Source organism: Podarcis erhardii (assembly GCF_964252035.2).
Source record: "Podarcis erhardii genome assembly, chromosome: 11".
NCBI lineage: Eukaryota > Metazoa > Chordata > Lepidosauria > Squamata > Lacertidae > Podarcis > Podarcis erhardii.
The window spans coordinates 43,144,552-43,159,328 of NC_138501.1; the positions used below are offsets into that span (position 1 = coordinate 43,144,552).

The 14,777-nt window shown below is 44.2% G+C and overlaps 1 protein-coding gene across 5 annotated transcripts in view; it reads right to left on the minus strand.

The window, feature by feature from the left end:
- Nucleotides 1–14,777, minus strand: part of NEDD4L (NEDD4 like E3 ubiquitin protein ligase) — a 259,868-nt gene that overhangs the window by 165,240 nt on the left and 79,851 nt on the right. For all 5 annotated transcript variants that reach the window (XM_081881381.1, XM_081881380.1, XM_081881382.1 and 2 more), the window contains one exon: nt 8,902–8,975. In XM_081881381.1, coding sequence (XP_081737507.1) covers nt 8,902–8,975 — 74 coding nt within the window. Of the gene's footprint in view, nt 1–8,901; nt 8,976–14,777 lie in introns of those variants that run through there.

The following is a 14,777-nucleotide window of genomic DNA, read 5'->3' on the forward strand; positions in this document are numbered from 1 at the left end:
ATTCGCAACCTAAAAAGAACGCAACCCGCATCTGCGCATGCGGGTCGTGATTTGCCTCTTCTGCGCATGTGTGATGTCATTTTGCGTGTCTGCACATGCGTGAGTGGTGAAACCCAGAAGTAACCCTTTCCGGTACTTGCAGGACGCAACCTGAAAACGCGCAACCTGAAGCAAACGTAACATGAGGTATGACTGTATTGAGCTGTCATGCCTGTTTTCTAGGGAACTCTTGAAATGGCTGCTCTGTGAAGGGAACAGGGGTCTCGTTACAATTCTCAGCACCCTGAATGAATTTCAGTTCCCGGGATTGTTTCTTGGCGCAGGGAGCCGTCGCTGTTTAAAATGGTATGGCGCCGCTTTAAATGTTTAGTGCAGATGGGGCCTAGCTGAGCTTATCTTACAGCAATCCAAAGAGAGGCTGCAGGGACATGGAGCAGTGGGAGGTGAGAGACTTTTTCACAGTGTTGGCTTCAGCAAGGCAGCCCTGATTGGGTTCCTCTCCTGTGAATTATTGGGATTTTGTGGCCGGCCGGCCCAGGTTCACCTAGCTACTGCCAATGGAATCGAAACAGGACTAGCTAACCTTGGATAACACCCCTTAGCCTGGCGATTTAGTCAAACAGGGCTGCAGGGAACCCTGTTATGAACCTCCTGCTAATTTAGCATTGCTCCTACACATATTTCATGAATAAGGAACTTGCTCTCATCCTCAGAGCTTCCAGTGCCCTGCCTCCATCCAACAGCAGACAAGAAATACCAGAATTTTATGTGAGAAACACTACAGCGGAATAGAAAACTGAGCAGCTGCCTTGGTGTTCAGACCTGCCTGGTATTGACCCAAGTCCACATAAAATGGTATTACTCATGGCTTAATGTTAACACAGAGCTGACGCAGCAGCAAACTTGCAAAACGAAAAGCAAGAATTTTAAAGTGTTCGCATAGTTTCACGATTGCTTCCAATAACTTTGGGTGCATTTCAGATGCAAAATACGATTCCAAACATCTACAAAGCCCATTCTGAGTCATTGTCTCTGGTGACAATGGAATCACCTGAGCTTTAAAAAGAAATCTAAGGCGCTTGGCCAAAGTAGCTCAGATTCCATACAAAGAAGAGTCAAATCAAATCAAAATGAATTACATTTTGCAATTAAAGCACACTTGTACTCATTTCTATACTAGCAACAAAAGGCCACTGTGAAAACAGAACGCTGGACCTGATGGGCCATTGGTGTGGTCCAGCAGGCATTCTCTTTTTTCTTTTTGTTTATTTTTTATTTTCAGAAACATATGCTAATCAATCAAAAATACAAAAAATGCAAAATAATAACCATAAAAAGAAAACAAATAATACACACATGTGACTTCCCTCCCCCAATACTCACCATCCCTTAATCTTTAAGTTCTTGTTAACATTGCGTCTTTTGTATCTAATCCTTAATGTTCTTAGAATATTATTTTTTTTCTAATTGTACTTTACAAACTTAATCTATACATATCAACATGTTATCCTTAGAGCAGTGTTTTTTCATATCATCCTCAAAGCACTGCCACTCTGACCTTAGTATCTGATTTGTCTGGTGTCTTACGTCTGCTGTTAACTTCGCCATTCCTATAATTTCCTATAATTATTCACATAATTTACATATCCAATCCTCTTTTGTGGGTATAATGTTTCCTTCCCAGTTCTTTGCAAGTAATAGTCTGGCTGCGACTGTAGCATATAAGAATAATCTTTCCTTATCTTGTGGGATATCCTTTCCTAAGATGCCCAATAGGTACACCTCTGGTTTTTTTCCTATAGAAATGTTAAACATCTTTTTTAAATCCTCGTGGATACATCCCCAGAATTCTTTAACTTTTTCACAGCTCCACCATACATGGATCATAGTCCCCTCCACCTCCTTACATTTCCAACACAGATTGGATTCTAACATATATATTGGCGAGTTTCGAAGGTGTCATAAACCACCTATAGAACATTTTCATTAGATTTTCTTTGATGGAATAGCAGGCGCTAAATCTTACATCAATCTTTAAGCAGGCCATTTCTTATGTTTTTAATCATCAAGCACTGAAAATCTTACCCAATCCACTGAAAATCTTGCTCAGGTCCCCTCTGGAGCAGATAGCACAGAAGACCTCAGGATGTTGCAGATACCAAGCCCCACACTGGTGCAGAACAGAACATATGTTGTTGACAGAGAAGCACTGCTTCAGGGTGAAGAAGTTGAGAGTCCTGTACAGATCCGACAAGGTTGTACTACGAAGGAGCCTGGACTGAAATCATTTGGTTTAAACTTCCGCATGGGTCAGGCAGTCCGTATCTCTTGCGCACAAACAAATCACCTCCAAGGACACAGGGGCAAGGAGAAGGGAAGTAAAACAAGGGCTCTTGATTCGGGCTGTTTTAATAACCCTCCATAAAACATAGTAAACAGTCATTTTGTTCTCGCTCTCCATGCAAGCAGCGTTGTGCGTCAACTGAAATGTGCTCGAATAGTAACTGCTTCAAAAATGAATGATCAAGTGAAAGAGGGCATCAAGGACAACGTTTGGAAGAACAAGAAAGAGAGAACCTTTCTTCGATGATGTTAAGAAGTGCACAACAATCTGGCACAATCGGGTTTGCTGGCCAGCTCATATTGCCTCCTCGCACAAGCTGAGAAATGCCCTTGGTGTACCAAAATCACTGAAGGAATTGGGGAGGCCAAACCCCATAGCACCTAGCAGGTTTATTGTGGCATGAGCTTCCACTGGCCAAAATAGATCAGCGCTGCAGTGTGGGACCGGTCTGCCCTTGAGCTTCTTCAATGGTGAAAGAGAAAAGATGTTATCAGGTGTGGAGCACCAGTGAAAGATTCACCAGAAGTTTAGGACAACCACCAAAGGCTTTAAAACAAGACTCTCCCACCCTTCTCCCCATTTCTATGCAAGCTGCTTAATTTTTAACAGGCAAGTAGGGAACCTCAGGCTTATACCGGAATCCCACTTCCTGTCATGGAAAGAATGCATTCTAAAGCACCAATCCCTCTTCACTCAGGAGGAAACACTATTAAATTTAGTGGGACTTAATTCGATGTAAGGGACGTGGGTGGCGCTGTGGTTTAAACCACAGAGCCTAGGACTTGCAGATCAGAAGGTTGGCAGTTTGAATCCCCGCGATGAGGTGAGCTCCCGTTCCTCGGTCCCTGCTCCTGCCAACCTAGCAGTTCAAAAGCACGTCAAAGTGCAAGTAGATCAATAGATACCACTCCGGCGGGAAGGTAAACAGCGTTTCTGTGCTCTGCTCTGGTTCGCCAGAACTTAGTCATGCTGGCCACATGACCCGGAAGCTGTATGCCAGCTCCCTCGGCCAATAAAGCGAGATGAGCGCCGCAACCCCAGAGTCGGCCACGACTGGACCTAATGGTCAGGGGTCCCTTTACCTTTAATTCTATGTAAACATGCCTGGGAGCAGGATGCACTTGGTCAGGTGAGAAGGGAAAGACACACTTTCCTACTAAATTGGCCTTATTCTGGTAAACAGTATTGTTCTGCAGACAATCACTCTAGAGACATTCCATGGGAGGTATCTGTTAAAAGGATTTGCGCCGACGTCACTCAAGGCACCTGCCTGAACATCTCGATCAACTGGCACACATTCTGATGAACCAACACCTTCAAGCTTTGCAAACATCTCCATCCTTTAGTGGGTAAAATGACACCTCAAATGTAACAAGTCAACTCAGATTTCAGGGGAGGGACAGAGGCCTAACCTCCCTCTCACATTACTTGTTGTTTTGTCTATTGGTGTTTTTTACATATGTTAAAAGGGCATTGGGGTTGCCCTGCTAAACCTCTCCAGTGTCACCCTCTGAACTTCCTAGTCGGTTTGCTCTTTCTTTTTATTCCAGTCATGGAAGGTTAAAATGTGGAGCTCTAATGAGGTGCATCAAGCTTTGATGCTACAGCCAAAGCTAACCCAGTTCCATAAGGCCTGCAGCAGTTATGAACTTGCAAAGTGTGTTCCTTAGTTTTAAGAACAAACCTTGTTCCCGCTTAAAACCTTGTGATCCTTTAATGAGCAGCTGGTAGACTTGAAAGCATGCCGCACAACTCAATCCACTTTGTCACCATTAATATTTATTGATGGTAAAATGTATTTACTATCTTCCCGCCAGAAAAAGGGCACAAGCTATTTTAAAAGTACAAGGTTTTTATACAAAGAGAGATCTGAGAAGCAGAGAAGGCTTATCCTGGAGAAGAGATAATCATAAGAGGGAATATGATAGCCCACATCAACTGAAGGGCAGTCATATAGATCAGTGGTTCCCAATTGATGGTCTGGGGGGGGGGACTCGCCTATGGGTCAGTGGCACCATTCACATAACAAAAACTACCATAGACATACCAAAAGTTTCAAAAGTAGGGGATCCATACAACTTAGCTGATGGGGAACCAAAGCAGTCTTTGCCAATGTGCTGCCCTCCAGATGATTTGGACTACAACTCCCATCATTCCTGACCGTTGTCCATGTTGGCTGGGTCTGATGGGAGTCGTAGTCCGAGACATCTGCAGGATGCAGAAGGCTGCTCCAGAGGGCAGGATCCAAATCAATGGATCCCAGTTATAAGAAAGGGGATTTCGACTAAACATTAGGAAGGCATGCCTGGTGCTATAAAGATCAGAGGCACAGACGGCTTTGGAAGGTGGTGGACTCACTCCTTCGTTAGACTGAAACATGAAAACTAAATTCAGGTTGCATATTCCAGACTGACAGCAATAAAGCCGACGGGATTTTAAAAGCTCAGCAGTCATACAAGATGCGTGATGAAAGCCAAATCTGCCAAAAAGTCCTGCAGACAGCAAAGGGAGTATTATTGTGAGACACTACTATATATACCTAATCGCCTCTGAATAATGGTTTTGACCTGAAAAGCACCGGGCAGATGCGTTTAATCTGAAGAAACCATTTCCCAGCACTCTCTTCTCTCTATATTCCTTTGCTCATTGGCACTGCACTCTACTTTAAGAATACGAGAGCTATGCTGGATCAGGCCAAAGGCCCATCTAGTCCAGCATCCTGTTCTCACGCCGCAACCCCAGAGTTGGTCACGACTGGACCTAATGGTCAGGGTCCCTTTACCTTTATCGAGACCCAAAGTGGAAATCATTCTGGAGAAGGCATATTAAGGAATAGAGAGCTGCTGCTTCACGACTTGAAATTGCTGCAGTTTTAAATACCTAGCTATTTCGAAGGTCTGATTCATCACCATGCCTGATCATGTTCTCCAAACCCTCCTCCACACACACAAAACATCATATTGTGCGCCACAGATATCCAGACAATTTTATGTGATTTTTTTTTAAGTGTTCGCAGTCACTTGGGTTGCCTAATTAATAGTGTTTTTGCTAATTATGCAAAATGGGAGCAATCTGCCATTAGAAGAGATTGCAGTGGGGTGAGAGAAAACATAACAGAAGAGGCAGCCTTTGGTTTTAGGGGAAGAAGATTTCAAACAAGGAACTTGTGGATCCAAAATTAGAACCTCACCCAGGAAGCTTGCACAACAAGAGGATGTGATGAAACTTTTATCATTTTGGTAGGAAGATCATTTTGCATTAAAAGGGCCCACCAAGGCAAGTTCCAGATGTTTGATACATCTGTATTTATAGAAATTCATTTATATAAATACTTGCTGCATTTATCCCCCACCGATCTGGCAAAGCGCTCAAGTCAGTTTAACGTTTAAAATAATAGCTTGCAATCTAAGAAGCATGATGCAAACAGCAACAGCAGAGAGGCAAAGGGGGAAATGCCTAGAGAGCAAGAAATAATTGGAGAGCAAATTTGCCACATGCACTTAGTCCCCTAAGTATTCTACCTATATCCTCATCAGCCACCAGGGGGAGCGTCCTGCGCCATGAATACAAGAGAGGGGAAACAAAATTAAAAAAATTCCTTCCAGTAGCACCTTAAAGACCAACTAAGTTAGTTCTAGGTATGAGCTTTCGTGTGCATGCACACTTCTTCAGATACACTGAAACAGAAGTCACCAGACCCTTCTATATAGTGAGAAGGTGGGGAGGGGTATTACTCAGAAGGGTGGTGGGAATGGGTGATTGGCAGGTAGCTGTGATGAGCCTGTTGACGACTCTTAATGACTGCAATAGGTCTTACAGGAAAAAGCAAGGGGTGAGAAGGTGAAAAATGGCTTTGTCATGTATAATGAGATAAGAATCCAATGTCTTTGTTCAGACCAGGTCTCTCCATGGTTTTACGTTTGGTAATAAGTTGCAATTCAGCAGCTTCTCTTTCCAGTCTATTTCTGAAATTCCTTTGTAATAGAACAGCTACTTTGAGATCTTGTATAGAATGTCCTGGGAGATTGAAGTGTTCTCCTACTGGTTTCTCTGTCTTGTGATTCCTGATGTCAGATTTATGTCCGTTTATCCTTTGGCGTAAGGTTTGGCCTGTTTGTCCAATATAGAGAGCTGAAGGACACTGTTGGCATTTAATGGCATACACAATGTTAGACGACGAGCAATTAAATAGTCCCGAGATGGTATGTGTGATGTTGTTGGGGCCAGTAATGGTGTTGTCCGGGTGTATGTGGCAGCAAAGTTGGCATCTGGGTTTATTGCAGGCTCTGGTGCCAGTGTCCGTGTTAAGTCTGGTTGTAGTATTATTGTGGGTTAGGAGTTGTTTAAGATTGGGTGGCTGTCTGTAGGCAATGAAAGGTCTTCCTCCCAGAGCTTGAGTTCTCTTTCCCAGTTCTCTTTCCCAGTTCTCTTTCTCAAGCTCTGGGAGGAAGACCTTTCATTGCCTACAGACAGCTTGCCTATAGACTGGAAAGAGAAGCTGCTGAATTGCAACTTATTACCAAACTTAAAACCATGGAGAGACCTGGTCTGAACAAAGACATTGGATTCTTATCTCATTATACATGACAAAGCCATTTTTCACCTTCTCACCCCTTGCTTTTTCCTGTAAAGACCTATTGCAGTCGTTAAGAGTCGTCAACAGGCTCATCACAGCTATCTGCCAATCACCCATTCCCACCATCCTTCTGAGTAATACCCCTCCCCACCTTCTCACTATATAGAAGGGTCTGGTGACTTCTGTTTCAGTGTATCTGAAGAAGTGTGCATGCACACGAAAGCTCATACCTAGAACTAACTTAGTTGGTCTTTAAGGTGCTACTGGAAGGAATTTTTTTATTTTGTTTTGACTATGGCAGACCAACACGGCTACCCATCTGTTACAAGAGAGGGGGGCATTCTGTACTTGGCAAAGTCTGTAAACCTAACAGTACATGCAACTGCATTTTTTAAAAAACAGAGTATATTATTCACCCATTTTGCAGTGGTTTTCTCATTTCATAATAATAATTTGTACCCTATCCATCTGACTGGGTTGCCCTAACCACTCTGGGAAGCTTCCAACAGAACACGCAAAAACACAAGAGAACACCACACACTAATGGACTGCCTTCAGGTGTCTACAGAAGGTTGTATAATTATTTATCTCTTTGACATCTGACGGGAGGGCGTTTCACAGGGCGGGCGCCACCACCAAGAAGGCCCTCTGCCTGGTTCCCTGCAAGCTCACTTCTCGCAGTGAGGGAACCACCAGAGGCCCTCGGAGCTGGACCTAGGTATCTGGGCTGAACGATGGGGACAAAGATCTGTTGGGGTGCTGTTATTGGTATTGTTGTTGTCCATGGCTATGGGCAACCTTGGTCTTTAGAGCAGTGTAACACACACTGTATGAAAACATCACAGGTATTCCAACCAAAACACACACAAAACTAGGTCCTTCCATCATCAACACCACATTATTCAACACCAAATCGGCCTGACAAAGAATTAAAAGAGTTTGAAATGGCAATGATGTTGATTTTGAAATAGTTCACATATATTATTTTAGTATAATACTAACAACCCCATAAAAGTAATTCCATAACTACTGTCCTCATATTGCACATAGGGGAGTAGGCTTAATTACAGTGTCACCCTCAACTATGGGTTTTGGTGACATGAACAACTCTATGCCTCCCTCAACTTGTGCATTCTGCCTCCTCCCCTGCTCATAAAGAATCTGAACCTTTTGTTTCAGTTTTTGATAAACTACGGCTTAATTCAGACCCTAAACAGTTTTTAATCTTATTCATGCTTCATGAAACTCTACAGATAAACCATGGTTTGAAGTTTCTTGTTTCAGACAAACTACTGTTAAGATTAACTGCAGTTTGTTGGGTTTGCCTGACACTGCAAACTGTGGTTAATCCAAAACAGGAGCAAAAGCATTTGAAATACTCCTCAAAGCTGTGTCAGAGGAGGAAAGAGAGTGCACGAGCCCGTGGGGAGGCTAGGTTCACTCCTGTTATGAAAAACCATGGTTTATTATGACATGCAAACACAGCTTCAGAATTTCTGAAAGTCACATGAATCAAATGAGGTTTGAGCAAGAGCTTCCTTGTTCATAGCTTCTATACTTAGCTGCTACTTTATACAAGTTACTGTAGTTCATGAATCCTCCACTCCCCCCCCCTCATTATTGTTATAATAAATATGCATATTACCCAAACCTCAATATAGGTGCCTTTTTTTAAGAAATGAAAGGGAGTAGGATACAAATGATTGGCAAATTGGTTGGTTTTTTATTATTATTATTTTAGCACACACACAAAAAACCCATCATCATAACAGCACAGCATATAAATCCAAGCAAAATACGAACCAATCAAATTGCATTGAAGGGCATAAATTAAAGGAAGCAGATACAGGTTCTTTTCCCGTTTTACTAATAGTTTCTGTCTTTTTTGAAAAGTTAATGCTGCCAACACAAAAGAGGCAATTGCCTCAGTAATTTATATTCTGCTGCCACAGGAACAATAAAAAAAGAGGAATATACATACCTGGCTCCAAAGATGTCCTTTTTGGCTAGATCTATTCCAGCTACAACCTTAACTCTAAGGATACGAGACTCCTCCTGTTAGAAAACGAAAATGAAAAGAGCAAGGTCTTAAAATAGGCTTGTTAAAGTTTGCAAATACAAATGCGAGCAGCATTTAAGTGGAATAAAATTAAATCTCCATTATGGCTCTTATAACCCAAAAGACACATTGGGGTGGTGGTGGTTTACAGTTAGAAGGGAGTTCTGGGATCCAGACATCAATTCCCGACTCCAGGGACCACCAGGTCGACCAACTGGAGGAGAAAACTACAAACAAATCAAGCTGGGATGCTAAACACCACAAAGCAGAACCTTCTTTAAAGCCCTAAACGGCAGAACCCCCATCGTTCTACCCAGACACTGAGGTCCAGCACCGAGGGCCTTCTGGCGGATCCCACACTGAGAGAAGCCAAGTTACAGGGAACCAGGCAGAGGGCCTTCTCGGTAGTGGCACCCGCCCTGTGGAATGCCCTCCCACCAGATGTCAAAGAGAACAAATAACTACCAGACTTTTAGAAGACATCTGAAGTCAGCCCTGTTTAGGGAAGCTTTTAATGTTTGATGCATTACTGTATTTTAATATTTTGTTGGAAGCCACCCAGAGTGGCTGGGGAAGCCCAGCCAGATGGGCAGGGTATAAATATATTTATTATTATTAGTAGTAGTAGTAGTTGTAGTTGTAGTATTATGGTAGGCGATCTATATGCTCCAAGATCTGCCTCTAGGGCCAGCTCACTCGTGCGGCAAGGTGAGGCGATGGCCTCAGGTGGCAGGATCCACCGGGACAACATATCCAGAAGTCGATCTTTCTTTCTCCCCTTGTTTCTGATGCAAATCTTCCCTAGCGGGGGTGGGGGGGTGGGTTGTCCTTTTGGGATCTTCCTCAAGTCTATAAAAATGCCTTGGGCTGGCCCTGTCTACCTCCATCAGGTCAAAAAAGCATCACTGATATCAGACACCAAACACTTTTTTTGTTTGCCGGCCATTTGCCCCTCAAGTGCTCAAGTCATAGGGAGACTTGCCCTCCACGGCAAAATATCTGCAATGTGGAAGAAACATTAAACTGTTGTGAAGCAGGGTTTTGGATATTGGGAAGAGATCTCATCACAGATTACCACAGGCTCCTCGCTGAATGTTCAAGCTTTCATTTTAAAATGCCAAGTGTCTAGTCCCTTTTACTTGTGGAGGAACAAGGGGATGTGTGCAGCAGGGGTGAAGAACCAGTAGAAGAAGAAGAGTAGAAGAGTTTGGATTTGATATCCCACCTTTCACTCCCTTTAAGGAGTCTCAAAGCGGCTAACATTCTCCTTTCCCTTCCTCCCACACACCAAACACTCTGTGAGGTGAGTGGGGCTGAGAGATTTCAAAGAAGTGTAAGTAGATAAATAGGTACAGCTCTGGCGGGAAGGTAAACGGCGTTTGCGTGCGCGGCTCTGGTTCGCCAGAAGCAGCTTAGTCATGCTGGCCACATGCCCCGGAAGCTGTACACCGGCTCCCTCGAGATGAGCGTCGCAACCCCAGAGTCGGCCACGACTGGACCTAATGGTCAGGGGTCCCTTTACCTTTACCTATCTGCACGCAACTGCACATACGTGTGGTGCCAGGAATCTGAAAACAGTGCGTCCTCCTTGCTTGCGAGGAGATGCTCCCCATACATTCGTCTTCAGGCTCCAGAAAGGGTCTCCTCGCAAGCCACCAGGGTGCTTCCCATTTTACACAATTTCACGTATGCGCACGGGGGCCTGCACCACAAACATTTCAAAAGTAGGGGGGTCCATCGCTTGGCTTTTGAAAAACAGGGGTTCCCACAGTCCTTTGCTAATTGGGAACCACTGGTTTAAACAATGGGGAATCAGAAACCATTGTGGATCTGTTGGAAATCACAGGAGAACTGGGTGGCTGCCATATTTCAAGGCAGATCATTGGTGCATTAGCCCAGTGTTGTGCGAACTATAACTTAACCTTACCGAAGATGCCTGGCATTTTCTGCACACAAAGCAGATGGCTCCATCCACTGAGCTACACAGCCTTCCCCCCAGTTACTCTTGAGGTCTATCAATAGTTCGTTTGCTCCGCCATACACATCCCTTGCGTGAGCTCACATCCGACCACTATTTCCCAACTGCCTCACAATCCATTCCCCTTTATAGCGCTGTGTCTTCACTAAGACTGTAAGCCTGAGGGGAGGTGACGGTCTTGTTTGTAGTGATTTGACTGAGGAACACGAATAAAACAACAAATTAATTTTTAGCCCAGCTGATTTGCCCCTTACAGCAAATGCCCTGATAAGGGGCGGCGTATCTGCTCAACCATCAAAACTTCTGGGAATGCAAACTAAAAGGGAAGTATAAAAATCCTTACAAATAATTAAGCCCAGAGTGACTTAATCTATCCTAACCACAAGCTCTTTATGTGCAATATTTACATTTTTAAAAAAAATAAAATCCTGTTCTGAATTCTAAAGTAGCTAATACATCAAGAGAGGGTATCAGTTTCACTTTGCAGACAAGGTGAGGAATACAGAAAGAGATTAATTACAGGAACCCAAACCACAAAAGGCCTTAGACATGCACACCGGTTTTCAGCAACAGTCAAAAATTATTTGACCTAATTCTGAGCAGAGAGATGCTTCTACCTCTGCCTTTTAGGAAGGCCAGGGAAAATTATATACCTGCATCACCTCATAACAGGCCTGGGTCTTCTAAAGAGAACTGCCTGTTTGTAATGAGCCAGACCCGTTGATTATTTCCATTGCTTCAAGATGGTGTTCATCTTGGAAAATGGAGGACGTTCTCTATGTATAATAAAAGGACAGGGTCATTGTTTCAGATTAATTTACATGGGGTGGGGGAGAAGCACAGCATTTTGGACATGGGGCAATCAAGGATAGCTCAGTTGGGAGAGCAAGAGACTCTTAATCTCAGGGCTGTGGGTTCGAGCCCCATGTTGGGTGAAAGATTCCTGCATTGCAGGGGGTTGGACTAGATGACCATCGTGGTCCCTTCCAACTCTACCATTCTATTATTCTTGCACAGGTCCCTCATAAAAAACCAACAACACAGAATTTCAAACACTTTTGTAGAGGGTGGAATGTAAAAAAATAATGTTTTCTCTGCTGACTTGGAGAGCATTATGTGCAGGTATATTTTGATGCATTGAATAGAATGAAAGTTTGAGTCATGGTGGAGGAGAGAGCATGTGTGCAAATTCAACAGGGCTTTGTTGCTATTTTGTTAATGTTTTAATATTGTTTTATAGATATGAATGCTGTCGTACTCTGAGAATCCTATGATTTTTGGTGTAACTGTGATGTTTAGCTTATTTTCTGGTTGTTTTGTTAATAGTGTTACATAGATGGTAATGGTTTTATTTGCGAGATTGTTTTACCGATGATTTGTTAAGTATTCTATACGATTTATGCTGTATTTGTGATGTTCCATTGTGTTATTTTTATCTTTTGTTTGTAAGCCGCTTTGGGATTTATTTGAATAAAAAGCGACACAGAAATAGAATAAATCAATCTACTCGTTGACAGGGTGGCTACAGTGTAGGACTAGGGACCTGGGAGGTAAGGTAAAGGTAAAGGGATCCCTGACCATTAGGTCCAGTCGTGGCCGACTCTGGGGTTGTGGCGCTCATCTCGCTTTATTGGTGTACAGCTTCCGGGTCATGTGGCCAGCATGACTAAGTCACTTCTGACAAACCAGAGCAGCACACGGAAACACCATTTACCTTCCCGCCGGAGCGGTACCTATTTATCTACTTGCACTTTGATGTGCTTTCAAACTGCTAGGTTGGCAGGAGCAGGGACCGAGCAACAGGAGCTCACCCTGTCGCAGGGATTCGAACCGCCGACCTTCTGATCGGCAAGTCCTAGGCTCTGTGGTTTAACCCACAGCGCCACCCACGTCCCTTGGGACCTGGGAGACCAGGGTTCAAATACACACTCAGCCATGAAGTTTGCTGGGTGACCTAGGGCCAGTCACCACCTCTCAGCCTAACCTACCTCACATAATTTTAGGGAGGAGAGCAACAGAGGGAGGAGAACCGTGGACCCCACACTTGGTGGTCATTAGAGTAAATGGTGGGATATATAAATCTAATAATAAAAAAAAGACACAGAAGAACATAAAACACAGCTGTATCAAGCCAATGGCCCATCTAGTCCCAGAGTCTATTCTCACAACGCCCAACCAAGAGCCTATGGGAAGCCTACAAACAGAAACTGAGCACAACAGCACTCTCCTCACCCACAATTCCAGGCAGCTGGCATTCAAAGATAGTGGAGGTGGTAGACCACACCCATTGTGGCTAGTGCCCATTGAAAGCCTTCTCCAAAACTCAGCCCAATCCTCTTTTAAAGCCATCTAAGTTGGTGACCATCATTTACTGGGACACGGGTGCAGTGGCGTCACAAGGGGGGGGGCGCCCCGGGTGCCATGTCTGGGGGGGCGGGGTTTAAATAAATTGGAGTTCTTGTTATTAAATATACCAAGAAAAAAGCACACCAAGAACTCAGGCCAATATAAGTTTCAATAGTGGGAGTGGTCCCTTCTCACAAATCAATAGTTGTAACAAAAACTAATCCATTTGAAAATATGTATTCTGACAAGGATTACAAACTCAAGTAGAGATTACAAACTCGAAACAGAGATTACAAACTCAAACTCATAAGGATATATATAAAACACAATAATTCATTACAGAATTAGTAGAGATAAGTTCACGTTAGTCCATAGTCAGATTTGACGTGAAGGTCTTAGTTTCAATCATTGAGCAGAAGTCAATTATGGATCAGAAACCAGGACAGGGCCCTGTTTCGGTGTATTCTCCTTCATCAGCTAATTTTTAAAGGGTTGTCCAAGTTTGAAGAATATATCCTGTTATTTTCTACGTTTGCACACAAAAAAGATCAAGATACGTGTTGATCTACCCACACGTAGTTGTTATCTCTGAGAAACGTAGAAAATGGATTAGTTTTTGTTACAATTGACTATTGATTTGCGAGTAGGGACCACTCCCACTACTGAAACTTATATTGGCCTGAGTTCTTGGTATGTCTGGGGGTGGGGGTTGACAAGAACGCACCCTGCGGGGGCTCGCAGCAGAGCAGAGGATCCCGGTGCCAGCGGCAAACCACTATGTACAGCACATGTGCGGCGGTGCACGCATGCGCTGTACGTAGCAACACCGCACATGCACTGTACATACCGGTTTGCTGCCAGTGCCGCTCAAGCGTCGTACGGACAGCAGTGGGATCTCTCCATCGCCACTACAGCTGCATGTAGAGGATCCTCTGTTCACAGCTGTAGCGGCGACGAAGGGATCCCGGAACCATCCGTACAGCGCTGGAGCGGCAGCACTGGCATACCACTATGTACAGCGCATGTATCATACATAGCGACGCCGCACATGCGCCCTACGTAGTGACGCCCTGCCCCAGGTGTCACAATGCCTTTGTTAGCCCCTGTACGGGTGACGCTGTGGTCCAAACCACTGACCTTCTTGGACTTGCCGATCAGAAGGTCGGTGGTTTGAACCCCCATGACAGGGTGAGCTTCCATTGCTCTGTCCCAGCTCCTGCCAACCTAGCTGTTCAAAAGCACACCAGTGCAAACAGATAAATAGGTACCGCTGTGGCAGGAAGGTAAACAGCGTTTCCGTGCGCTCTGGCTTCTGTCATGGTGTCCTGTTGTGCCAGAAGCAGTTTAGTCCTGCTGGCCACATGACCCAGAAAGCTGTCTGTGGACAAACGCCGGCTCCCTCGGCCTGAAAGCAAGATTGAGCGCCGCAACCCCATAGTCGCCTTTGACTGGACTTAACAGTCCAGGGGTCCTT